Source organism: Elephas maximus, chromosome 23, assembly GCF_024166365.1.
Source record: "Elephas maximus indicus isolate mEleMax1 chromosome 23, mEleMax1 primary haplotype, whole genome shotgun sequence".
Taxonomy (NCBI): domain Eukaryota; kingdom Metazoa; phylum Chordata; class Mammalia; order Proboscidea; family Elephantidae; genus Elephas; species Elephas maximus.
Genome location: NC_064841.1, coordinates 51,958,716 through 51,985,174, shown reverse-complemented (window position 1 = coordinate 51,985,174; position 26,459 = coordinate 51,958,716). Strand labels below are relative to the sequence as shown.

The 26,459-nt window shown below is 39.6% G+C and overlaps 1 protein-coding gene across 2 annotated transcripts in view; it reads left to right on the top strand.

Annotated features, from left to right (window-relative positions):
• Positions 1-12,281, top strand: part of MICU2 (mitochondrial calcium uptake 2) — a 245,875-nt gene extending 233,594 nt beyond the window's left edge. Inside the window, exons 10-12 of one of the 2 annotated variants that reach the window (XM_049867443.1) lie at positions 8,909-9,017; positions 9,667-9,824; positions 11,631-12,281. In XM_049867443.1, the coding sequence (XP_049723400.1) occupies positions 8,909-9,017; positions 9,667-9,824; positions 11,631-11,735 (372 nt within the window). In that variant the 3' untranslated portion in view covers positions 11,736-12,281. The remainder of the gene's footprint in view (positions 1-8,908; positions 9,018-9,666; positions 9,825-11,630) is intronic. The other variant, XM_049867444.1, reaches the window with a different exon arrangement.
• Positions 12,282-26,459: the final 14,178 nt, after the last annotated feature.

Below are 26,459 nucleotides of genomic sequence, written 5' to 3'. Positions count from 1 at the left end.
AACCTGTCTTAGTTATCTAGTGCTGCTATAAAAGACATACCAAAAGTGGATGGCTTTAACAAAGAGAAATTTATTTCTTCACAGTAAAGTAGGCTAAATGTCCAAATTCAGGGCGTCAGCTCCAGGGGAAGGCTTTTTCTCTCTGTTGGCCTTCTCTCATCAGTCTTCCCCCGGACTAGGAGCTGCTCCACTCAGGGACCCCGAGTCCAAAGGACGTACTCTGCTCAGGGCACTGCGTCTTTCTTGGTGGTATGAGGTCCCCCACTTTCTGCTTGCTTCCCTTTCCTTTTATCTCTTGTAAGATAAAAGGTGGTGCAGGTCACATTGGATCAGGGATGTGACCTTAGTGTTACAATCCCACCCTAATACTCTTCAACGTAAAATTACAATTACAAAATGGAGAACAACCACACAATACTGGGAATCATGGCCTAACCATGTTGATAGACACATTTGAGGGGGGACATAATTCAATCCATGAAATCCCACCCTTTGGCCCCCAAAAAATCACATCCTTGCAATGTGCAAAACATACTCATCCCATCATGTACCCTAAAGTCCAAAATCCAAAAATTCCTCTTCATCTGTGAAATCTAGAATACAAGTTATCTGCTTCCAAAGGTACAATGGCAGAACAGTCAGAAGCTAGACATTTCTATCACAAATGGGAGAAACTGGAGGAAAAGAAGGGATACCAGACATCAAGCAAGTCAGCAGAACACATTACATTAGCCCTCAAGACTTTGAAAATAATCCTCTGTTCTCTGAGACAATTTACACAATGGCCCTGCCCTCCAGACTCTAGGTATTGGCCACACTCTCCAGATTCCGAGTGGAAGCCTCTCGGCCCTGGGCTTCAGCTCTGCCTTCCAGGCTCACTGGGACAGCAACTCTGCTCCCTCAGCTTTAGGTGCACCATTCTCCTAGTCTATCTGAGTGGCATCTCCACCCTTAGAAACATCAGAGGCCATGGCTCCACCCTTTGAAACCCCTGAGGTCATGGCCATACCTTTTGAGACTGAGGCAGCTTGGCTTCTTGCGTTCCTTTTCTCTTCAGTTCCTGGTTTCTTGGCCTCTTGGCTCCTCGGGCCCACACGTGCCTTACTGGGGCTAATGTTCAAAGCTCTGCAGCTCCACCAATAAGTGCCTGGAGGCAGCTCACTCCATAGGAAGCCTCCTATGCACAGACACTCAGCTGTCTCACCCCATGGGTCAGCAAGCCTATCTTCACCGAAAAGTGCCCAGAGGCACCCATTCCACCAGGAAGCCTCCTGCGCATAGGTACTCAGCTCTCTCGCTCTGTGGGTCGGCTCCAGTGCCATCTAACACTGGTCTCCTGGTTCTGCCGCTGCTGGTTCTCTATCGCTGCTGCTTCTCTGTCACTACTGCTTCTCTGCTGCTGCTGGTCCTCTGCCGCTGTCGCTCCTCTGCCGCTGTCGCTCCTCTATCCATTCACAGTTTCAAAACTGCTTCCACATTTTAGGTATCTGTTAGAGTAGCACCCCACTTTCTTGGTGCCAAATACTGTCTTAGTTATCTAGTGCTGCTATAACTGAAACACCACAAGTGGATTGCTTTAACAAAGAGAAATTTATTTCTTCACAGTAAAGTAGGCTAAAAGTCCAAAATCAGGGCTTCAGCTCCAGGGGAAGGCTTTTTCTCTCTGTCGGCCTTCTCTCATCAGTCTTCCCCCAGGCTAGGAGCTTCTCCACACAGGGACCCTGGATCCAAAGGACGTGCTCTGCTCCGGACACTGCTTCTTTCTTGGTGGTATGAGGCCCCCACTCTCTGCTTGCTTCTCTTTCCTTTTATCTCTTGTAAGATAAAAGGTGGTGCAGGTCACACCCCAAGGAAAATCCCTTTACAGTAGATCAGGAATGTGACCTTAGTAAGGGTATTACAATCCCACCCTAATCCTCTTTAACCTAAAATTACAATTACAAAATGGAGGACAACCACATAATACTGGGAATCATGACCCAGCCAAATTGATACACACAGTTTTGGGGGAACATAATTCAATCCATGACACACAACTCTTTGCAGTTCCAGCAGAGTCAGGTATAAAATAAGAATGTCCACTATCACCACTATTATTTAATATTGTTTTGGAAATCTTAGCCAATGCAGATTATTAAGATAAACCCATAAACCCATTGCCATCGAGTTGATTCCGACTCATAGCAACCCTATATGACAAGAGTGGAACTGCCCCATAGGATTTCCGAGAAGTAACTGGTGGATTCAAACTGTCAACCTTTTGGTTAGCAGCCGAGCTTTTAACCACAATGCTACCAGGGCTCCAAATAAGATAAAAGACTATGAAAATTTGAAAGGAAGAATAACTGTCCTGTGTGCAAATCTCAAGTTAAAAAATGTAATGGCACATGCGTGCACACACGCATGCACATGTGTGTGTGTATGCTAAAAGAATGATCACCAAAATGTTAATAACGATTAATGTACAGTAGTGATATTTGAAGCGATTTTTCCTTTCTTGCTTTATACCTCTATGTATTGCTCCAAATTTTTTTTTTTTTGCAATGGGCATGTATTATATAATTTTTTTAAAAAGGCATTTCCATTGTGAGGAAGAAGATAATAAAACATAGTAAAAGATCCCATTTATAATTGCAATAGAAATATATAACAATTAGAAATAAATTTAAGAAGGAAAAGAAAAAAATACAAGAAAGAAAACTTTAAAATTCTGATGAATGTAAAAGAAAATGTATCTAATTATAGACACTGGCAGACACATGGATAGGAAGTATTACTATTATAAATATGTTTACATATTTATATATATATATAAAATAGCATTTCTTCCTTAGTCAATAAGCATAATGGTTATAGTAGTCAGAACAGCCTAAGTTTACTGCAGTTATAAATTAACTCTGAAATCCCCATGGTTAACACAACAAAGATTATTTCTTATTCATGCTATGTGTTCATTGTGGGCTAGTAAGGCTCTTAGACTCTGCCATCTTGTAGCTTCACCATCTGGCAAAAGCACCATTCTCAGTTGCTGTGGCAGGAAAAGAAAGGTGGGAGTCATATTCCAACAATTAAACGTTTTGACCTAGAAATATCATGTGACACTTGGCCACTGGCCAGACTAGTCGGATCACCCCACCTAACTGCAAGGAAACTAAGAAATGTAGTCTTTCATATGTGCAGGGATCAGAAAAGAGCCAGATACTAGGGAACAGTAAAGGACTTCAATAAAAATACCACTGGATTCTTGAGAAGGGAGCTAGACAAACTATACAAAATTTATATGCAAAGAATGTCCTGATATTAAAATATTTTCAAACCTTGGTAATTAAAAGTTTGTTACAGTGAATTTGACAGATTAATAGAACAGAATAGAGTCCAGAAATAGACACAAATATACATAGGAATTTAGTATATGTAGTCATATTTCAAATTAGTTGGGTAAAAGAATTGTTAATAAATGGCATTAATATAATTGGCTGGTCATTTGAGGAAGTAAGTGAAGGCAAGTCCCTACCTCACTCATTACTCTAAAATAAATTCCAGGTGGAACAAAGATTTAAATGTTGATAAGAAAAATAAAACTAGAAAATTTAAAAACAATTTCTCATCTTGAAGTGGGGTAGGTAGTATTTATCTTTCTAAACAAACCCAGACGGTTTTGAGGAAAAATTCCTAAAATTTACTTCCTAAATTTTAAAATTCTGTTGCCTCCCCCACTGTCAAAAAAAATTATAATCAAAGCCAAAGGAAGAAATTAACAAACTAGAGGGGAAATATTGGCATCATTTGTAATAGAACAATTTCCTTAATTTATAATTAAAAAAAAAAATGAGTTCTTTAAAAATCAGTAGGTACCAAGAACTTTAAAGGGTCTAAGATTTTGCCCTATTTAATGCATAATAGAATCTGTAAGTGTTAATAACTGGTGTCTGAGATTTGACTCTGCTTACAAGTTAGCTTGCCAGGGTTTCATGAATGCTTACAGAAGACACAAGACTATTGGGTCAGAAACAAAAAACTTTATTATTCATAGCTTAGCAAAAGCACGAGCATCATGTTTGTTTCCATTTTCCTTTGCGTCCCACGTCCCCTGGGGATGATGCTGATGGTCCCAGGAGAATGCTGTATACCCAGTGGCTTTGTATCCTAGCTGAGGAGACCTAATCTTAGGGAACATGAATCTTTTCTAACGGGCAGTAAGCCAACCTTCCTGCTTTGCTTCAGAGGGAGGCATTATTGTCACACTGGACAGTAAGTAAAGCTGTTCTCTGCTCTAAAGGGAGACACTGTCTATAGTCAAGGCTGTTCACTATACAAACATCCTTGAAGAGATAGTCTGAAACAAAAAGGCAGTTACTACCTTTGTTTCACCACGTGTCTGTCAGTTTGTCGTACTGTGGGGGCTTGTGTGTTGCCGTGATGCTGGAAGCTATGCCACTGGTATTCAGATACCAGCAGGGTCACCCATGGAGGACAGGTTTCAGCTGAGCTTCCAGACTAAGACAGACTAGGAAGAAGGACCCGGCAGCCTGCTTCTAAAAAGCATTAGCCAGTGAAAACCTTATGAATAGCAGCAGAATGTTGTCTGATATAGTGCTGGAAGATGTGCCCCCCAGGTTGGAAGGCATTCAAAAGATGACTGGGAAGGTGCTGCCTCCGCAAAGTAGAGTTGACCTTAATGACGTGGATGGAGTAAAGCTTTCGGGACCTTCATTCACTGATGTGGCACGACTCAAAATGAGAAGAAACAGCTGCAAACATCAATTAATGATCGGAACCTGGAATGTATGAAGTACGAGTCTAGGAAAATTAGAAATCGTCAAAAATGAAATGGAATGCATAAACACCGATATCCTAGGCATTAGTGAGCTGAAACAGACTGGTATTGGCCATGTTGAATCAGACAATCATACAGTCTACTATGCTGGGAATGACAACTTGAAGAGGAATGGTGTTGCATTCATCGTCAAAAAGCACGTTTCAAGATCTATCCTGAAGTACAATGCTGTCAGTGATAGGATAATATCCATACGCCTACAAGGAACACCACTTAATACGACTATTATTCAAATTTATACACCAACCACTAGGGCCAAAGATGAAGAAATAGAAGATTTTTATCAGCTGCTGCAGTCTGAAATTGATCAAACATGCGATCAAGATGCATTGATAATTACTGGCGATTGGAATGCGAAAGTTGGAAACAAAGAAGAGGGATCTTAAAGAAGAGGGAACGGTAGTTGAAAAAAATGACCTTGGTGATAGAAACAATGCCGGAGGTTGAATGATAGAATTTTGCAAGACCAACGACTTCCTCATTGCAAATACCATCTTTCACCAACATAAACGGCGATTATACACATGGACCTCGCCAGATGGAACACACAGAAATCAAATTGACTACATCTATGGAAAGAGACGACGGAAAAGCTCAATATCATCAGTCAGAACACGGCCAGGGGCCGACTGTGGAACAGGCCATCAATTGCTCATGTGCAAGTGCAAGCTGAAACTGAAGAAAATCAGAGCAAGTCCATGAGAGCCAAAATATGACCTTGAGTATATCCAACCTGAATTTAGAGACCATCTGAAGAATAGTTTTGACGCATTGAACACTAGTGACCGAAGACCAGGTAAGTTATCCTTGATGATATCAAGGACATCATCCATGAAGAAAGCAAGAGGTCACTGAAAAGACAGGAAAGAAGAAAAGACCAAAATGGATGTCAGAGAAGACTCTGAAACTTGCTCTCGAACATCGAGGAGCTAAAGCAAAAGGAAGAATTGATGAAGTAAAAGAACTGAACAGAAGATTTCAAAGGGCGTCTCGAGAAGATAAAGTATTATAATGACATGTGCAAAGAGCTGGAGATGGAAAACCAAAAGCGAAGAACACGCTCTGCGTTTCTCAAGCTGAAAGAACTGAAGGAAAATTCAAGCCTTGAGGTGCAATAGTGAAGGATCCTATGGGGAAAATATTAAACGATGCAGGAAGCATCTAAAGAATATGGAATGAATACACAGAGTCATTATACCAAAAATAATTAGTCGATGTTCAGCCATTTCAAGAGGTGGCATATGACCAGGAACCAATGGTACTGAAGGAAGAAGTCCAAGCTGCTCTGAAGGCATTGGCAAAAAACAAGGCTCCAGGAATTGATGGAATAACAATTGAGATATTTCAACAAACAGATAGTGCTGGAGGTGCTTACTCATCTTTGCCAAGAAATATGGAAGACAGGTTCCTGGCCAACTGACTGGAAGAGATCCATATTTATGCCTATTCCCAAGAAAGGTGATCCAACCAATATCATTAATATCACACACAAGCAAAATTTTGCTAAAGATCATTCAAAAACGGCTGCATCAGTATATTCACAGGGAACTGCCAGAAATTCAGGCCCGTTTCAGAAGAGGACGTGGAGCCAGGGATATCATTGCTGATGTCAGATGGATCCTGGCTGAAAGCACAGAATACCAGAAGGATGTTTACCTGTCTTTTATTGACTATGCAAAGGCATTCGACTGTGTGGATCATAACGAACTATGGATAACATTGCGAAGAATGGGAATTCCAGAACACTTAATTGTGCTCATGAGGAACCTTTACATAGATAAAGAGGCAGTTGTTCAGACAGAAGAAGGGAATACTGATTGGTTTAAAGTCAGGAAAGGTGTTATATTCTCTCACCATACCTATTCAATCTGTATGCTGAACAAATAATATGAGAAGCTGGACTATATGAAGAAGAACAGGGCATCAGAATTGGAAGAAGACTCATTAACAACCTGCGTTACGCAGATGACACAATCTTCCTTGCTGAAAGTGAAGAGGACTTGAAGCACTTACTAATGAAGATCAAAGACCACAGCCTTCAGTATGGATTACACCTCAACATAAAGAAAACAAAAATTCTTACAACTGGACTAATGAGCAACATCATGATAAACGGAGAAAAGACTGAAGTTGTCAAAGATTTCACTTTACTTGGATCCAAAATCAACAGCCACGGAAGCAGCAGTCATGAAATCAAAAGACGCATTGCATTGGGTAAATCTGCTGCAAAGGACCTCTTTAAGGTGTTGAAGAGCAAAGATGTCACCGTGAAGACTAAGGTGCGCCTGACCCAAGCCACGATATTTTCAATCGCATCATATGCATGTGAAAGCTGGACAATGAATAAGGAAGACCGAAGAAGAATTGACGCCTTTGAATTGTGGTGTTGGCGAGAAATATTGAATATACCACGGACTGCCAAAAGAACGAACAAATCTGTCTTGGAAGAAGTACCACCAGAATGCTCCTTAGAGGCAAGGATGGCGAGACTGCATCTTACATACTTTGGACATGTTGTCAGGAGGGATCAGTCCCTGGAGAAGGCCATCATGCTTGGCAGAGTACAGGGTCGGCAGAAAAGAGGAAGACCCTCAACAAGGTGGTTTGACACCGTGGCTGCAACAATGAACTCAAGCATAGCAACAATTTTAAGGATGGCTCAGGACCGGACAGTGTTTCATTCTGTTGTGCGTAGGGTCGCTATGAGTCAGCACTGATTCGACAGCACCTAACAACAGCAACACCTTTGTTTACAAGATGTGCAAAAATGCAAAAGACCCATGGAGAATTGTCTCGCAGCAATAAAAAGATCCTAACAACTTATTAGAAATCTGGACAAACGACATGAAGAGAACACAAGAAGAGAAAGCCACAGATAAACATGTGAAAAGGTATTTAACTAACTCACAAAAACACACAAATTTAAACACTAATGACATACCACTTTTCACCAGTCAGAAAAGCAAAAATCAAGAAATTGCCCCAGTGCCTATTTGAGATGATGATAGAGAAAATCAGGCACTCTCTTGTTTGTGCTAATAAGATATACAGTTAAGAGAATAAAGCAAGGTGCAGAAATGTCTGAAGAGAATCCTCCGACTGTGTAGAACAAGGATATATATATATATATACATATATGTGTGCTTTTGTTTGAGTAGAATATTTCTGGAAGGATACATAAGAACTTGGTAATAGTGCTTACCTCTGGGAAAGGGAACTAGGGCCTGAAGAGTAAGGTGAGGAAGACTTACTTTTCCTTGTTTATCCTTTGTACTGTTTGAGTTTTTACCATGTGCATATATTACCTCTTCAAAACTCAATAAAAATTTTATATAAAAAATGCCATACATTCACAAAAACTGAATGCAGTAAAACTTGAATGAGACCACACATAGGCAGAGGTCATGATCCCAAATGTCTCTACAAAAAGCAGCTTTGTTCACACAAGGAGGAGTTTACTTTCAAGTTAGAGATTCTCACACTTCTTTTACTTTTTCAATAGAAAAACTAGGTTTTGTTTGTTTTTGTTTTAAGCACATAGGTTTCGAAGTCAGATAGACCAAGATTCAAATCCTGATTGTTGCACTTCATAGACCTTGGGCAAGTTACTTATCCCCGAAGGGTACTTATCTAAGGCTTAGAGAGGCTGAATCTTGCCCAAGATCATATGCTTAGTAAATAGCAGAACTGGGATTTCAACACAGGTCCTTCTAACTCCAAAACCCAGTGCTCTTACCGGGTGCTATGTTCACTAATAAGATTAAGCAGAAGACAAGGAGGTGGACCACTAACAGGGCTACCCTACCTTTTACACTGCAGGACTCCAGGAGATACCAGTTACACTGCGTACAAACTGCCTGGCCATACTCAGCGTCCCTACCAGTCAATCTCTTGTGCTTCCTCCTCATCTGTAATTCCATTACTATTTTATCTTAAAGTTTTTAATAGACTTGCTGAGAAAGGTCTAAGTTCACAAACTTTATGATAGATAAGAAGACTCACACTAACATTGATAAGATTATATATTCTCTTTACAAAATTGTAATAAAAGCTCACTTTTGTCATTTTTAGAACATTAGTTTGGATGAGTTCAAATCATTTTGCCATTTTACGACCCACTTGGAAGACTTTGCTATTGCCATGCAAATGTTTAGTTTAGCTCATCGCCCTGTCAGACTGGGTAAGTTATATGAATCATTTAAGTTTTATCTTCTGTAACAATTTCACTCTGTCCTTCGATTAGATGATGCCAGTCAAAGAGCCAGTTATCAGGAAAATAATTGATTGGCCTTTTAATTCAATATGATTATTCTGGATTTATAACACTAGCATTCCCATTTAACAGTTACTTTAGATGTTTTTGGAAACCCTGGTGGTGTAGTGGTTAAGAGCTATGGCTGGTAACCAAAAGTCAGCAGATCAAATCCACCAGGTGCTCCCTGGAAACCCTTGGGTCAGTTCTGCTCTGTCTTACAGGGTCTCTAAGAGGCAGAATCGACTCGACAGCAACAGGTGTGGTTTGGTTTGGTTTTTTTAGATGTTTTTACTTTCTTATTTTTTTCCTGAAAAGGAGAAGATATTTAAATGTTTATGTTTAAAACAATAACTAAATTAAAATAATTTACTTATCTTACAGTTACTCTCATGGCATTTTTTAAACAAATTTATAATTTGGATATGTTCTTGAGGGGTATTTTTGTTTGTTTTCAATTTACTTCCCAAATGATTAAAACTTAGGTTAGTTTTTACTTTCCAGTGCTGAAAATTTAGATTAATTCTACTTTGACCAGTTCCATGGTTGATGAGTTGTTTTGTGTTTTCTTCTTTAGCGGAGTTTAGGAGGGCTGTGAAGGTAGCAACAGGACAGGAGCTCTCCGACAATGTCTTGGACACTGTCTTCAAGATCTTTGATGTGGATGGTGATGAATGTCTGAGTCACGGAGAGTTTCTTGGAGTGTTAAAAAACAGGATGCATCGAGGTTTATGGGTAACAGATTTTAAATAACTATATATTTACATGTAACTTTTAAAAGGTCCCTGAGTGGCACAAACAGTTTGCATTCAACTATTAACCTAAAGGCACCACAGAAGAAAGTCCTGGTGATCTGCTTCCATAAGATTAAAGCTAAGAAAACCCTATGGATTGGTTCTGTTGTGTTACATGTGGAATCACCATGAGTCAGAATCAGTGGCAATGGGTTTGGGTTTTTTTTTGTTTGTTTGTTTTTAACTGAGTAGTGTTAAACCCAGCATCTGGGCAAATGCATAGGTCCATAGTGGCACAAATGGTTTGCTCTCAGATACTAACCAAGAAGTTGGTGATTCGAATCTATCCAGTGGTGCCATGGAAGTCAAGCCTGGCGATCTTCTTCTGTAAGATTACAGCCAAGAAAACCCTGTGGAGCACAGTTCTACTCTGAAGCATATGGGTTCACTTTGAGTCAGAAAACACATGGGGGCATTTTAAATCTGAAACTAATCTGAAATCACCTCTTCAGAAATCACAGCCTAGAATTTGACTTTGGGCCCTGGAGTCAGAAAGACCTAGCTTCATATCCCAGCTCTACCACTCATTAACTGCTAATTCTTGCAAAGCTATTTAATTTTTCTGAACCTCAGATTCCTCATCCGTAAAATGAGGGAACTAGTAGAATCTACCAAAAAAGAATCGTTATGAGAATTAAATTTAGTATACTTGTGACTGAGACGCATTGGGCACTAAGTTAGCTATTATCATTATTCACTCAAATCCACATTGCAACTATGGGAGAGAGAAAACTCAGAATTCTGTTGAGATTACAGCTTACTAGAAGCATTCTCATAAAAGCAGTTTGCAAGGGAAAACTAGATCCAAAGAAAATCTACACGTAGGTAGGTAGTTAGGCTGGAGATAAGGAGGAAAGAAAAGAGGGAATGATGGAGACAGAGATGGATGAAGGTGGATTCATGAAGACAGGGCTCCTTATTTACAACCTAGAAGAGTAAATTCAATTTCCTGCTGCAAATATAATTTAGAGCAAAATGAACAAATACATTTTCCAATTCCAAACATGTTTTACAAACTTTGTGGTCCTTTAGCACCAGATAGTTACTAGTCATATTCCTGGAAATTGAACCAAACTTTTCAATTTACAGTTTAATCTACCTGGCAGCATCTTTGCCCTTTCTCAGTAAACATTAAAGAGAAGAGCTACAAACCAGCAATGGAAAAAAAAGCATATGTAATCTAAGAAAGACCTTGCCTCCACTTGGCTGTGCTCCTGTTGTCAAACCTTTTACTTTTTCACTTTGTTGAGAAGAGTAATAACCACACAAAACTTTGAATTCACAGAAAACTTATGTGAATTAAATTATTTCTTTTATAAGGCTTGTTATCAAATATATTGTGACTATAGTTTTTTTAATTTTAACCAAGGTTAAATTGAAGTTTTAGGGTTATAACTATTATTTCACATAGCTAAATAAAGTTCACCAGAAAAGGAAATAATTACATTTTAAAACCATTATATGAAAGAAGATTGCCCAAAGTTTTGATTATCTTCTTAGGGAAGGAACTCCACTAATTTATACTTGGTCAGCCCCATCCCTTAGTTTTCCTAAGGACATTCTGATCTCACACTCACTTCTTTTCTTCTCTCCTTATTTTAACAGTCTGTTGCGATCATCTTCTACCATACTCTGCCTCAGACACTTTTTGAAAGAGTGGGGGAAATAAACAATAATATAAAGTATACATCAAATGATGTTTGATCTTGAAGAGAATGACCTCTCAACTTTTACTTTTGGCTAACAGGTACCACAACAACTAACTGTACAAGAATACTGGAAATGTGTGAAAAAGGAAAGCATTAAAGGAGTAAAAGAAGTCTGGAAACAAGCTGGAAAAAGTCATTTTTAAAAAAAAATTAATGTGGGCATTCTTTTGCTCCAAATGTTAGAATTTGGGTTGTTTTTTTAAGAGCTAGATGTTTGAATTCAGTCTTCACTGATTTTCTTTGTATTATAAAGATGCCTTGTACTTGCTTCCTGAATCAATAATTTTTTGATATTAATAAGATTTCATTAAAGAACATATTCAAAAGAACAAGTATTCTTTTACAAAAACAGACATTAGATAATGTCAGAAGGCCTAAGATTGAAGTAATGTTTTATATTTTAATAAGCTAGAAAACCTAATATATTCATTGATTTTTTTTTTTTAATAACATGGTATGGTCTCTGGAACGGTAAACAAGTACTTACAGAAAAGAAGTACTTGATACAAAAGGCCAGTATCAATTCCAGAAGTCCCAATATTCCTAATCTGGCAATTTAAGTTAAAAACTCATTTCAGGTTTTCTAATCTGTCTCATATCTCTTATAAATGTCTTGTATATTTTATTTCAGTTAGCTTAAATGTATATTAGTTGTCTTAAAAATAGCATGTACAGTTCAATATCCTATCTGGAAACAGAATAAAGGATTTACATAGATATAAAAATAACTAATGTGCTTTTTACTTTACATATGTTTTTTAAAGCTACATTTTAAAAAAAAAAAAAAAAAAAGTAAACACACTCACCCCTTGCCCACTTCATTAGTTTTTGTTCTTAAAAGCTAATTTAGTTGGCAGAAATCTTGCTCACAGGATCATGATCTCATGGTACTGGGTTGTAGGAAAATGTTTAAAATGGTGCTAGAAAATCATTGGCATTAAAGTAGATATAACATAGTATTAAAAATAGCTTTTTAATTACATGATAAACTAAAATTCTTTAAAAACATACTCCCTGAAAAAGAAAATTTCAGGTATGTAAAATGTTCTACCCCTTGGCTAAATGGCTGATTCCAGTGCTGGGACAGAGAAAGTGTATGATGAGCCTGAACCATCTTGTGCCTGCAAGTGAGGAAGTGTTCAAATTACAATGACATTTCAGAAGGACAGGAACCAGCTTGAACGGGTCCCCCTTGGCCAAATCTGGGACGATTTGAGCTTCAAAATAAGTAGTGTCAGTAATGGATTAAAGCCTATTTAATAATATAATAGAAAGGTGATCCAACAGAATGTGGAAATTATCGAACAGTATCATTAATATCACACAAAGTAAAATTTTGCTGAGGATAATTCAAAAATAGTTGCAGCAGTACCTTGACAGGGGACTGCCAGAAATTCAAGTCAGATTCAGAGCAGGACATGGAACGAGGGATATCATTGCTGATGTCAGATGGACCTTGGCTGAAAACAGAGAATAACAGAAAAATGTTTACCTGTGCTTATTGACCATGCAAAGGCATTCAACTGTGTGGATCAAAACAAATATGCATGACATTGCAAAGAATGGGAATTCCAGAACACCTAATTGTGCTCACATGGAACCTGTACATGACCTTCTAGGTCGTTCAGACAGAACAAGGGGAGACTGTGTAGTTTAAAATCAGGAAAGGTGTATCTTTTCACCATACTTGCTCAGTTTGTGTGCTGAGCCAAATAATCTGAGAAGCTGGATTGGAGGAAGACTCATTAACAACCTGTGATACAAATGACACAACTTGAAGCACTTACTGATGAAGATCAAAGACTACAGCCTTCAGTATGGATTACACCTCAGTGTAAAGAAAACAAAAATTCTCATAACTGGACCAATAAGCAACATCATGATAGGCAGAGAGAAGACTGAAGTTGTCAAGGATTTCATTTTTCTTGGATTCACAATGACTGCCCATGGAAACAGCAGTCAAGGAATCAAACAATGTATTGCATTGGCCAAATCTGCTGCAGAATACATCTCTAAAGTGTTAAAAAAAAAAAAAGCAAAGATGTCACTTTGAGGACTAAAGTGCACCTGACCCGAGCCATGGTATTTTCAGTTGCCTCATATGCATTTCATATGCATGTGAAAGCTGGACAATGAATAAGGAAGACCAAAAGAGAATTGATGCATTGAATTATGGTGTTGGCAAAGAATATTGAATATGCCATGGACTTCCAGAAGAAGTACAGCCAGAATGCTCCTTAGAAGAAAGGAGTCTCATGTACTTTGGACATGTTATTAGGATGGACCAGCCCCTGGAGTAGGGCATCATGCTTGGTAAAGTAGAAGGCCAGTGAAAAAGAGGAAGACCCTCAACAAGATGGATTCACACAGTGGCTGTAACAGTGGGCTCAAACGTAGCAACAACTGTGAGGATGGCACAGGACCAGGCAGTGTTTTGTTCTGTCATACTTGGGGTCATGATGAGTCGGAACTGACCTGATGGAACCTAACAATAATAATATAAGGATCTATGAGCTTACACTGAAAATTGATTGGTTGATTAATAGAGATAAGGGAAAGCCCATACAGTTGTAAAAGGATAAAAAACCAAATCAAACCCATTGCCATCAAGTAAATTCCCACTACTAGTGACACCATAGGACAGAGTAGAACTACCCCATAGGATTTCCAAAGAGCAGCTTATGGATTTGAACTGCTGACCTTTTGGTTGGCAACTGAGCTCTTAACCACTGCACTTAACAACTTAACCAGGGCTCCTGTTAAAGGATAAAAAAAAAAAAAAAAAAACTGTTAAAGGATAGGGCCCTGAAATATGTTACTCTGCTAAATTGAAAGCCTTTCCCTTACAAAGTAATGTTGGAGACTGACAAGTGGTAAAATCTTTTGTCCCATTATTACAGAAAATATTTATTTTGCAGCTAATGATTAGAAAACAAATTTGCTCTACTCATTGTTTTAGAAATAACTAAGCAACATCATGTAAATGGAGAAAATATTGAAACTCTCAAGGATTTCATTTTACTAGGATCCACAATAAACACCCATGGAAGCAGCAGTCAAGGAATCAAATGACGTATTGCACTGGGCAAATCACTGCAAAAAACATTTCTAAAGTGTTAAAAAGCAAAGATGCCACTTTGAGGACTAAGGTGCGCCTGACCCAAGTCATGATATTTTCAGTTGCCTCATTTGCATGTAAAAGTGGATAATGAACAAGGAAGGCCAAAGAGAATTGATACCTTTGAATTATGCTCTTGGCGAAGAATATTGAATATGCCATGGACTGCCAGAAGAACAAACAAATCTGTGCTCTCTAGAAGCAGGATGGAAAGACTTTGTCTTATGCACTTTGGACATGTTATCAAGAGAGACCAGTCCCTGGAGAAGGACGTCATGCTTGGTAAAGTAGAGGGTCAACAAAAAAGAGGAAGACCCTCAACGAGACGGATTCACACAGTGGCTGCAACAATGGACTCGAACATAGCAAAAGTTGTGAGGATTACACAGGACTGACTGGGCAGTGTTTCATTCTGTTGTACACAGGGTCACTGTGAGTTGAAACTGACTCGACAGCACCTAACAACTTTTTGTGTTTTTGGCTTTTTTTTTTTTTTTCCTCTCTTGTAAAACCAAACTAAGCAAAAAGGTAGACAATGCAAAAAGATGTAGCTGTGTCTCTTCTACCAGTCAACTCAATGTGTGCAGCAATGACCTGGTCATCTCCCCCTCTTTTCCCAAACTATGTTTCTTCATTGGTCTTCCTCATTTAGTAAGTGTCTCTCCACAGAGACCAATGCAGAAACCAGGCAGTCATCTCAGACTTACTCCTCCATGATGAATCAAATCCCATCAATTCAGCCTCATAATCCCTCAAACATATCCTCCACCTTCCAACCCTGTTGGCCACTGCCTTAGTTCAAGCCCTAATCAGGTATGATTTAGATCACCTCAAGAGAATCCTGCTACCCATCTGGGCTGAACCCCAGAAAGGCACAGTGATTAAGCATCCAGACTCTGGTGTTAGACTATTGTTGTTTGGTGCCATCAAGTGAATTCCAACACATGGTGACCCTGTGTGTGCAGAGTGGGACTGCTATATAGGATTTTGAAGGTTGTGACCTTTCAAAAGCAGATCACCCAGCCTGTCTCCCGAGGTGCTGCTGGGTGAATTAGGACTGCTAACCTTTCAGCTGGTAGTTGAGCACTTAACTGTTTGTACCACCCAGGGACCTGTGTTCGACTACCTAGATTCAAACCGCAGCTCTGCCACTTACTAACTGTGTAACTACATAACCATTGACTTCTTTGTGCCCCAGTTTTCTCATGTAAAAAGTGGAGATGATTATAGTTCTAATGTCATAAGAGTTTTTGAGGATGAAAAGCATACGAAGAGCACTACCTGGCATGGAGTAAACCCGCAGTAACTGTTTATTGTTATTATTTCAAATTCTTCTTCACACTAGATTAATTTTTTCTAAAACATAAATCTGGACATGTCAGTCCACTGCTGACAATCCTAAGACACTGCAATCACCTGCAAAATAAAACTCAACTCCTACGTGATCTCACCCACGCCGACCTTTCTGGCTTCATCTCCCGGCGCCTACCCACACACCTTACACCACAGCAATGCTCAGTTACTTGCCACCACCCTACCTGGCCATGTTTTTGCTCTCCAGATATCTGTACTTGCCGGTGCACCTGTTGAAGATCCTCCCACCTGGGTAACTTCTTGAAGTGCCACTTCATCTGTGATGTTTTCTCCCTGCCTTTTCCTCTAATTTAGGGACCCCTCTCTTAACTCCCTCAGCATCTTATTGTCCACCCTCTTTCTCAAACCTTATCAAACTACTAGAATTTTTAATGTATTTGCCTCTTCTACTCAACTATGAGCTCATTAAGAACAAGAATTAAACTCAGCTCCATTTCCCAGCACTTATCAAGAGGTGGTACATAGTGGTTGCCCAAAGTTTTTTTGACATATTTTGACATACTTGAAATATTTTCACATGAATAAAAAGGAAAGTGGAAGGAAATAATATTCCCATAGGTACATGACTTCTCCTGATAATGCAGCTTTTCTGTTACAGGATTGGCCAGGGTTCTCGAGGTGCTTGGAAAGCAGAACAAGTGCTGAGGATTAAGACAATTGAGATGCCCTCCCAAAACTTGGAAATAAGTTACCCTCAGGGAGTTAAATCCTAAAATCAAAACAAAATGTGTGATACAGACAAGGTTAACCAGTGGGTGATAGATCAAGAAAAACATTTGGAAATGTCAGAAGCCAACAAGGGATTAATATCTAGATCAGTGGTTCTCAACCTAATCAGACCCAATATCACCACCACCACCATTTTAACAGATATTTTGTAATGTCTTCTTTACTATTCTGAAATCAAATTCAGAGTTAACATGACCTTCCTACACACATTTTTGAAAACTAAAGCACTAACATGAAAAACAAGGGAAATAATTTATAATAAAATGACATGTGTTCAATACACATGTATCTAGGTATTACTACACTAGAAGACCAAAAAAAAAAAAATCTGTATATTTCTAAGACCCCCTGGGACCAGTGCCATCTAGAACGTATAAGACCCTCCAGCCAATCAAAAAAAAACAACAAAACACAAGTGAACTCAATAGAAAAACAAGCAAATAATAGGGATTTTGATAACTCGTCATGGTGAGGTAGTGAGCAGGAGATGGATCTGAGTGACTAGGACAGCTCACTGTGATCCGAGAAATGAGAATTAAAGCAAACAGATAACAACTTACCCTTATCGGACTGGCAAAACACAGAAGTCTGACAACCCCAAATGTCAGTGTGAACATGGGAAAACCGGATCTTCCATGCGCTGCTGGTAAGAAAACAATCTGGCAGTCTTCAGTGCAATTAAATGAGTGTTTATCCTGTGACTTGGCAATCCCACTCTTGGATATATACCCCTAGAGAAGCAAGCCCAAATCAACATGAGGACATGTATAAAGGTGCACTGATTTTAAGACTAGGAAATTGGAGGCAACCCAAGTGTCCATCACTAAAGAAATGCATAGGTAAGGGTGGTGAGTGCAGACTGTGAATAGATCTTCAAAATACTGAGTTTAAAACGTAAGAAACACATTATGCTGAGTGAAATAAGTCAATCACAAAAGGATAAATACTGTTATGAGACCACTATTTTAAAAACTCATAAAAAGGTTTACACAGAGAAAGAAACAATCCTTGATGGTTATGAGGGAGGGGAGGGGTGAGAAGGGGAAACACTAACTAGACAATAGGTAAGTGGCAACTTTGGTGAAGGGCAAAACAGTACACAATACTGGGGACGTCAGCACAACCTGACGTAGAAGCTTCATACAAAAAAAAAAAAAAACCATTGCCGCTGAGTCGACTGTGACTCATAGCGACCCCATTGGAGCAGAACTGCCCCATAGAGTTTCCAAGGAGCACCTGGTGAATTCGAACTGCTGACCTTTTGGTTACCAGCTGTAGCTCTTAACCACTATGCCACCAGGGTTTTCAGAAGCTTCATAGACACATCCAAACTCCCCGAGGGATCAAATTACTGGGCTGAGGGCTAAGGACCATGGTCTCAGGAGACATCTAGCTCAAATGGCATAACAGTTTATAAAGAAAATATTCTACATCCTACTTTGGTGAGTAGCATCTGGGGTCTTAAAAGCTTGTGAGCGGCCATCTAAGATGCTCCACTGGTCTCACCCCATCTGGAGCAAGGGAGAAAAAGAAAACTAAAGACATAAAGGAAAGATTGGTCCAAAGCACTAATGGACCACAACTACCACAGCCCCCACCAGACTGAGTCCAGCACAACTAGATGGTGCCCAGGTACCACCACCAACTGCTCTGACAGGAATCACAATAGAGGGTACAGAAAAATGTACAACAAAACTCAAACTCACAAAAAAAGACCAGACTTACTGATCTGACAGAGACTGAAGAAATCACAAGAGTATGGCCCCCAGACACACTTTCAACTCAGTACTGAAAACGCTCCTGTGGTTCACCCTTCAGCCAAAGATTAGACAGACCCATAAAACAATAATACACGTAGCTCAACCGTGTAGACGAGACTAAATGGGCACACCAGCCCAGGGACAAGGACGAGAAGGCAGGAGGAGACAGGAAAACTGGACAAATGGAAATGAGGAACCCAAGGTCAAGAAGGGGAGAGTGTTGACACGTTGTGGGATTGGCAACCCATGTCACAAAACAGTAAGCGTATTAATCTTTTAATGAGAAGCTAATTTGCTCTGTAAACCTTCGTCTAAAGCACAAAAAATTTTTTTAAAAAACATAAACAAGATCTATAGCAAATACCATTTATGTAAATTTTAAAATGTCTATACAAACTATATGGTGAGGAAAAGGAGGGGAGGGCAATGTGTGGGAAACAGGAATGAAGAAAAAAGCAAACAATAGTGACAGCGGCACTGCTTAGACCAATGATGATAAAATAATAACAGCCTCAAACAAAGGAGTATGATTAACTCATCTCTATGCACCTGACGTCCAATATGAACAAAACAAACGAATAACCACATAAAGGATCTGAAATGAGGGATGCAGCATCACCTAAAAGGACGGCTTCAGTTATAATTTAATAGAATATATTAACCGATCTGTCTTAGTTTCTAGGCTGCTGTAACAGAAATACTACAACTGGGTGATTCGATGGCAGTGGGGAGTGGGGTTCGGGGGGTGCCTTTAAAGAACAGAAATTTATTTTCTAAACAGTTTACTCACTGCCATTGAGTAGATTCCAACCGACAGTGACTTCATAGGGTTTCCAAGACTGTAAATCTCTAGAGAAGCAGGCCACCATATCTTTCTCCTGCAGAGCTGCTGGTGATTTTGAACTACCGACCTTTTGGTTAGCAGTTGATCACTTCAGCCACTGAACCACCAGGACTAGAAGTCTGAATTCAGGGCACTGGCTCTAGGGGAAGGCTCTCTCTCTGTCGGATCTGGGGGAAAAACTTCAGTCTCAACTTCTGGAATCCCTGTTCTCCTCAGTTCCTTGGTGATCTTCATAGGCATGTAATCCCCTCCCCCATTTGTGCTTCCTTGTCTCTGTGCTTTGAAACCGTGGCGGCATAGTGATTAAGAGTTTGGCTGCTAACCAAAAGGTCAGCAGTTCAAATTCACCAGGTGCTCCTTGGAAACCCTGTGGGGCAGTTCTACTCTGTCCTATAGGGTTGCTATGAGTCGGAATTGACTTGATGGAAACAGGTTTGGGTTTGGGGGGGGGGGTTGTCTCTGTGCTATGCCTTATAACTCAGAAGTGATTAGGTTTAAGACACACTCTACACTCATGAAGGTAGCAAGGAATACCCTATACCCAAACAGGATTATATCCACAGGTTATAGGGGTTAGAATTCCAACACATATTTCAGTAGACATGATTCAATCTCTAACACTATCTAAAAGAAAGTTTGTCTCAGGATCTTGTTAAGTGCCGTTGAGTCAGTTCTGACTCATAGCAGCCCTATGTACAACAGAAAAAAACACTGCCCAGTCCTGCACCATCCTCACAGTTGTTATGCTTGAGCCCGTTGTTGCAGCCGCTGTGTCAGTCTGTCTCATTGAGGGTCTTCCTCTTTTTTGCTGACCCTCTACTTTACCAAGCATGATGTCCTCCAGGGACTGGTCCCTCCTGATAACACTTACAAAGTATGTGAAACAAAGCCTCGCCATCCTTGCTTCTAAGGAGCATTCTGGCTGTACTTCTTCCAAGATACATTTGTTTATTCTTCTGGGAGTACATGGTATATTCAATATTCTTCAATATTCAGTATTACATAATTCAAAGGTATCAATAATTCTTCATTCTTTGTTATTCATTGTCCAGCTTTCCTACGCATATGAGGCAATGGAAAACACCATGACTTGAATCAGGCCCACCTTAGTCTTCAAGGTGACATTGTTGCTTTTGAACACTTTAAAGAGGTCTTTTGTAGCAGATTTGCCCAGTAGGTGTTTGATTTCATGACTGCTACTTCCAGTATGTTGATTGTGGATCCACGTAAAATGAAATCCTTGACAACATCGATCTTTTGTCTGTTTATCATAATGTTGTTTATTGGTCCAGTTGTGAGAATTTTTTTTTCTCTATGTTGAGGGGAATCCATGCTGAAGGCTGTGGTCTTTGACCTTCATCAGGAAGTGCTTCAAGACTTTCAGCAGGCAAGGTTGTGTCATTTGCATATCGTAGGTTCCTATGAATTTATTTCTGTTCTGATGTCACGTTCTTCATATAGTCCAGCTTCTTGGATTATGTGCTCATTGTACAGCTTGAATAAGTATGGTGAAAGGATACAACCCTGACACACACCTTTTGGAACTTTAAACCACGCAGTACCCCCTTGTTCTGTTCGAACGACTGCCTCTTGATCTGTGTGCAGGTTCCTTATGAGCACAATTAAGTGTTCTGGAATTCTCCTCCTTTGAAATGTTATCCACAGTTTGTTATGATCCACACAGTTGAATGCCTTTGTATAGTCAAAACATCTTTCTGGTATTTGCTGCTTTCAGCCAGGATCCATCTGGCATCAGCAATTCTATTCCTGGTTCCATATCCTCTTCTGAATCCCCCTTGAATTTCAGGCAGTTCCCTGTCAATGTACTGCTGCAGCCGCTTTTGAATGATCTTCCGCAAAATTTTACTTTTGTGTGATGTTAATGATAGTGTTCGATAATTTTCACATTAAGTTGGATCACCTTTCTTTGGAATGGGCATAAATATGGACCTCTTGAAGTCACTTGGCCAGGTAGCTGTCTTCCAACTTCCTTGGCATAGACGAGTGAGCACTTCCAGCACTGCATCCATTTGTTGAAACATCTCAATTGGTATTCCATCAATTCCTGGAGCCTTGTTTTTTGCCAATGCCTTCAGTACAGATTGGACCTTCTCCTTCAGTACCATCAGTTCCTAATCATATGCTACCTCCTGAAACTGCTGAACATCAACCAGTGCTTTTCAGTACAGTGACTCTGTGTATTCCTTCCATCTTCTTTTGACGCTTCCTGCATCATTTAATATTTTCCCTGTAGAATCCTTCAATATTGCAACTCAAGCCTTGAATTTTTTCTTCAGTTCTTTCAGCTTGAGAAATGCCAAGTGTTTTCTTCCCCTTTGATTTTCTAACTCCAAGTCTTTGCACATGCCATTTTACACTTTACTTTGTCTTCTCGAGCCTCCCTTTTAAATCTTATTCAGTTATTTTACTTCATCAATTCTTCTGTTTGCTTTAGCTACTCGACATTAAAGAGCACGTTTCAGAGTCTCTTTTGACATCCATCTTGGTCTGTCCTTTCCTGTCTTTTTAATGACCTCTTGATTTCTTCATGTATGATATCCTTGATGTCATTCCACAACTCGTCTGGTCTTCAATCATTAGTTTTCAACATGTCAAATCTATTCTTGAGATGGTCTCTAAATTCAGATAGGATATATTCAAGGTCGTACCTTAGCTCTCGTGGACTTGTTCTAATTTTCTTCATCTTCAACTTAAACTTGAACCCAAGTAATTGATGGTCTGATCTGCAGTTGGTCCCTGGCCTTGTTCTGACTGATGATATTGAGCTTTTCCATAGTCTGTTCCCACAGATGTAGTTGATTTGATTCCTGTGTATTCTATCTGGTGAGGTCCACTTGTACAGTCACTGTTTCTGTTGTCGAAAAAGGTATTTGCAATGAAGAAGTCGTTCATCTTGCAAAATTCTATCATGTGATCTCTGGCATTCTTTCTGTAACCAACACCATTTTTTCCAACTACCAATCCTTCTTTGTTTCCATCTTTCTCATTCCAATCAATTTTCAATGGTTCCTGATCACATGTTCGATCAATTTCAGACTGCATAAGTTGGTAAAAATCTTCAATTTCTTCATGTTTGGACTTAGCAATTGGTGCATAAATTTAAATAATAATTGTATTAAGTGATCTTCCTTGCAGGTGTATCGATATTATCCTACCACCGACAGCACTGTACTTCAGCATAGAACTTAAAATGTTCTTTTTGACGATGAATGCAACACCACTCCTCAAGTTGTCATTCCCAGCATAGTAGACCATATGACTGTCTGATTCAAAATGGCCAATATCAGTCCATTTCAGCTCATTAATGACTAAGATAGCAATGTTTATGTGTTCCATTTCATTTTTGACAATTTCCAATTTTCCTAGATTCATGCTTCGTACAATCCATGTTCCAATTATTAATGGATGTTTGCAGCTGTTTCTTCTCATTTTGAGTTGTACCACATCACCACATGAAGGTCCTGAAAGCTTGACTCCATGCATATCAATAAGGTCGACTCTACTCTGAGAAGGCAGCTCTTCCCCAGTCGTATTTTGAGTGCCTTCCAACCTGAGGGGCTCAATTTCTGGCACTATCCTAGACAATGTTCCACTGCTATTCATAAGGTTTTCACTGTCCAGGTCCTTCTTCCTAGTCTGTCTTAGACTGGAAGCTCAACTGAAACCCATCTGCCATGAGTGACCCTGCTGGTATTTGAATTTTACCAGTGGCATACCTTCCAGCATCATAGCAACACTCAAGCTCCAACAGTATGACAAACTGACAGAAGCGTGGGGTTCTTATAGTTCAGTTAATAATCCAAACGTCCATCAACAGAGGAATGGATAAACAAAATGTGGTACATACATATAATGGAATACTACGCTGCTATAAAGAGAAATTAAGTCCTGATACATGCTACAACATGGGTAAACCTTGAAAATATGCTGAGTGAAATAAGTCAGACACAAAAGGACAAATGCTGTATGATTTCACTAATGTAAAATACCTAGAATAGGCAAATGTATAGGAATGAGAGTTTAATAGTGGTTACTACAGGTGAGAGGTCTGGGGAAATGGGACGTTCGTTGTTCAGGCAGCATTAAGTTTTTGTTTCTGCGGATGAAAAATTTGGCAATGGATATTGGTGATGGTTGCACAACATGATTGATGTAATTGGTTTTATTGAATTGTACATATGAAAAATGTCTACTTGGCAAATGTATTTTCTATATTTTTACAAAAAAAAATTGTACACGGAAAAAAAAAAAAAAAAACCTGTTTAGGTTACTTCCAAAAGCTTCCCATAAGAAAATGTAAATCTTTACCATGGTCTCAAGGCTCTTCATAACCTTGCCCCTGACTTTCTCCAACCTCGCCTGCTATCCCTCTCCTTCTTACTCAACCACCCTGGCCATCTTGTTTCTCCAAGAACCCACCAAGCTCACTCCTGCCTCAGGGTCTTCATCCTTGCTATTCATTTGGCCTATACCGTTCTATATCTGGACCTGCCACAGGACTCACTCCTCCACATCATACAGGCTCAAAGGTCTCATCAAAGAGACCTTCACAGCCCATCCCCATCACTCTCCGTCTTCCTACCCTACTTTGTGTCTTTTATTTTATTTATTTCGTTGTTGAGAACATACACCAGTTCAACAGTTTCTGCATGTACAATTCAGTGACACTGATTACATTCTTCAAGTTGTGCAACCATTCTCACCCTCCTTTTCTGAGTTGTCCCTCTCCCACTAACAGAAACTCACTGCTCCCTAAGGTTCCTAGCTAATCTTTGGAGTTGCTGTTGTCAGTTTCATTCCATATGAGATAGACCTTGAAAAAGCACAGTGCTCAAGGCAGACATTTCTTACTAGTTAAGCTAAACTACTGTTTGGTTTTCAGACTTCAGGGAATATTTTTGTTTTTGTTTTTGTTTTTATTGTGGTTTAGGTGAAAGTTTACAGAGCAAATCAGTTTCTCATTAAACAATTACACATATTATTTTGTGACATTGGTTGCCAACCCCACAATGTGTCAACACTCTCCCCTTCTCAATCTTGTGTTCCCCATTTCCATATGTCCAGCTTTCCTGTCCCTTCCTGCCTTCTCACTCTTGCCCCTGGGCTGATGTGCCCATTTAGTCTCATAAACATGGTTGAGCTACATGTATTACTGTTTGTTTTATGGGCCTGTCTAATCTTTGGCTGAAGGGTGAACCTCAGGAGTGACTTCAGTATTAAGTTCAGGGGCCATACTCTCAGGATTTCTCCAGTCTCTGTCAGACCAATAAGTCTCATCTTCAGGGGATTTTTTTTTTTTTTTTAATTTTTATGGTTCTTTAAGTGAAAGTTTACAAATCAAGTCAGTGTCTCTTACAAAAATTTATATACACCTTGCTATATACTCCTAATTGCTCTCCCCCAATGAGACAGCTCGCTCCTTCCCTCCACTCTCTCTTTTCATGTCCATTCCACCAGCTTCTAACTCCCCTCTCATCTCCCCTCCATATAGGAGATGCCAACATAGTCTCAAGTGTCTGCTCAATCCAAGAAGCTCATTCTTCATCAGCATCTTTTTCTATCGCATTGTCCGGTCCAATCCCTGTCTGAAGAGTTGGCTTTGGGAATGGTTCCTGTCCTGGGCTAACAGAAGGTCTGGGGGCCATAACCACTGAGGTCCTTCTAGTTTTAGTCAGACCATTAAGTCTGGTCTTTTTATGAGAATTTGGGGTCTGCATCCCACTGCTCTCCTACTCCCTCAGGGTTCAGGGGATATTTTTAATTTAAGGTTTAAAGATTATCTCAGGGAATTGTTTCAGCTTCCATGCTTCAAGTATGTCTGGATTCCACGAGAATTGAAACTCTGTTCTCTATTTCCCTCCTTTTAATCAGGATTCATCTACAGAAACTTTGATCAAAATGTTCAGTATTGCTAGCTGGGCATCACCCAGATTTTCTGGTCTCATGCCAGTTGTTCAGGGAGGCAGTAGCCACACATTCTATATCCTCCTCCTATTCCTGACTCTCCTTTTTCCTCTGTTGCTACAGGTGAATAGAGACCCATTGCTGTGCCATGGATAACCATTTCCAAGCTTTTAAGACCCCAGGAACTACGCAACAAACTAGGAGGTAGAAGAGAAGCACTAAGCACTTTATTAGCCCAATTATGTCCCATGAAACCATGACCCTAAACCTCCAAACCAAAGAACAAAAATCCCATGAGGTGTTTGGTTGCACATAAGCAGCCTCAGCAACTACTCTTTTAAAAAAAAAAAAAAAATGTCTATCACACAATTTTTGCCAATTGAAATTTTTACAGGTGTACAACTTATTGACACCACTTAAAATAATCAGCTGTGTAACCCTACCCTAAATCAATACAATTTTTCCCATCACTGTAAACTGAAACTACACCATAAGCAATACCCCCCTCCTTTTTCTCCCCCCTCCTGCCCCCGGTAACCACCAGTAAACTTTGTTCTCTATGCATTTGCCTTTTCTTGACTTATTTTATAAGTGAGGTCATACAATATTTGTCCTTTTGTGATTGACTCATTTCACTCAGCATAATGTCTTCAAGCTCCGTCTGCATTGTAGCATGTATTTTCAATTCTCCTACTGGCTGAGTAGTACTCCGTTGTATATATGTACCACATTTTGTTTATCCATGCATCTGTTGATGAGAATTTAGGTTGTTTCCACCTTTTGGCTATTGTGAATAGCACTGCAAAGAACACTGGTATACAAGTCTCTTTCTGAGTCTCTGCTTTCAAGTATTTTGGGTATATACCTAGGAGTGGAATTGCTGGGTCATATGGTAGTTCTATTTTTAGCTTTTTGAGGAACTGCCACACTGTTTTCCACAATGGCTATACCATTTTGAATTCCCACCAGCAATGGATAAGGGTTCCAATTTCCCCACATCCTCGCCAACATTTGTTATTTTGTTTTTTTTTTTTTTTAAATCTTAGCCATCCTAGTGGAAGCGAAGTGGTATCTCATTGCTTTTTATTTGCATCTCTCTGAAGGCCAATGACGTTGA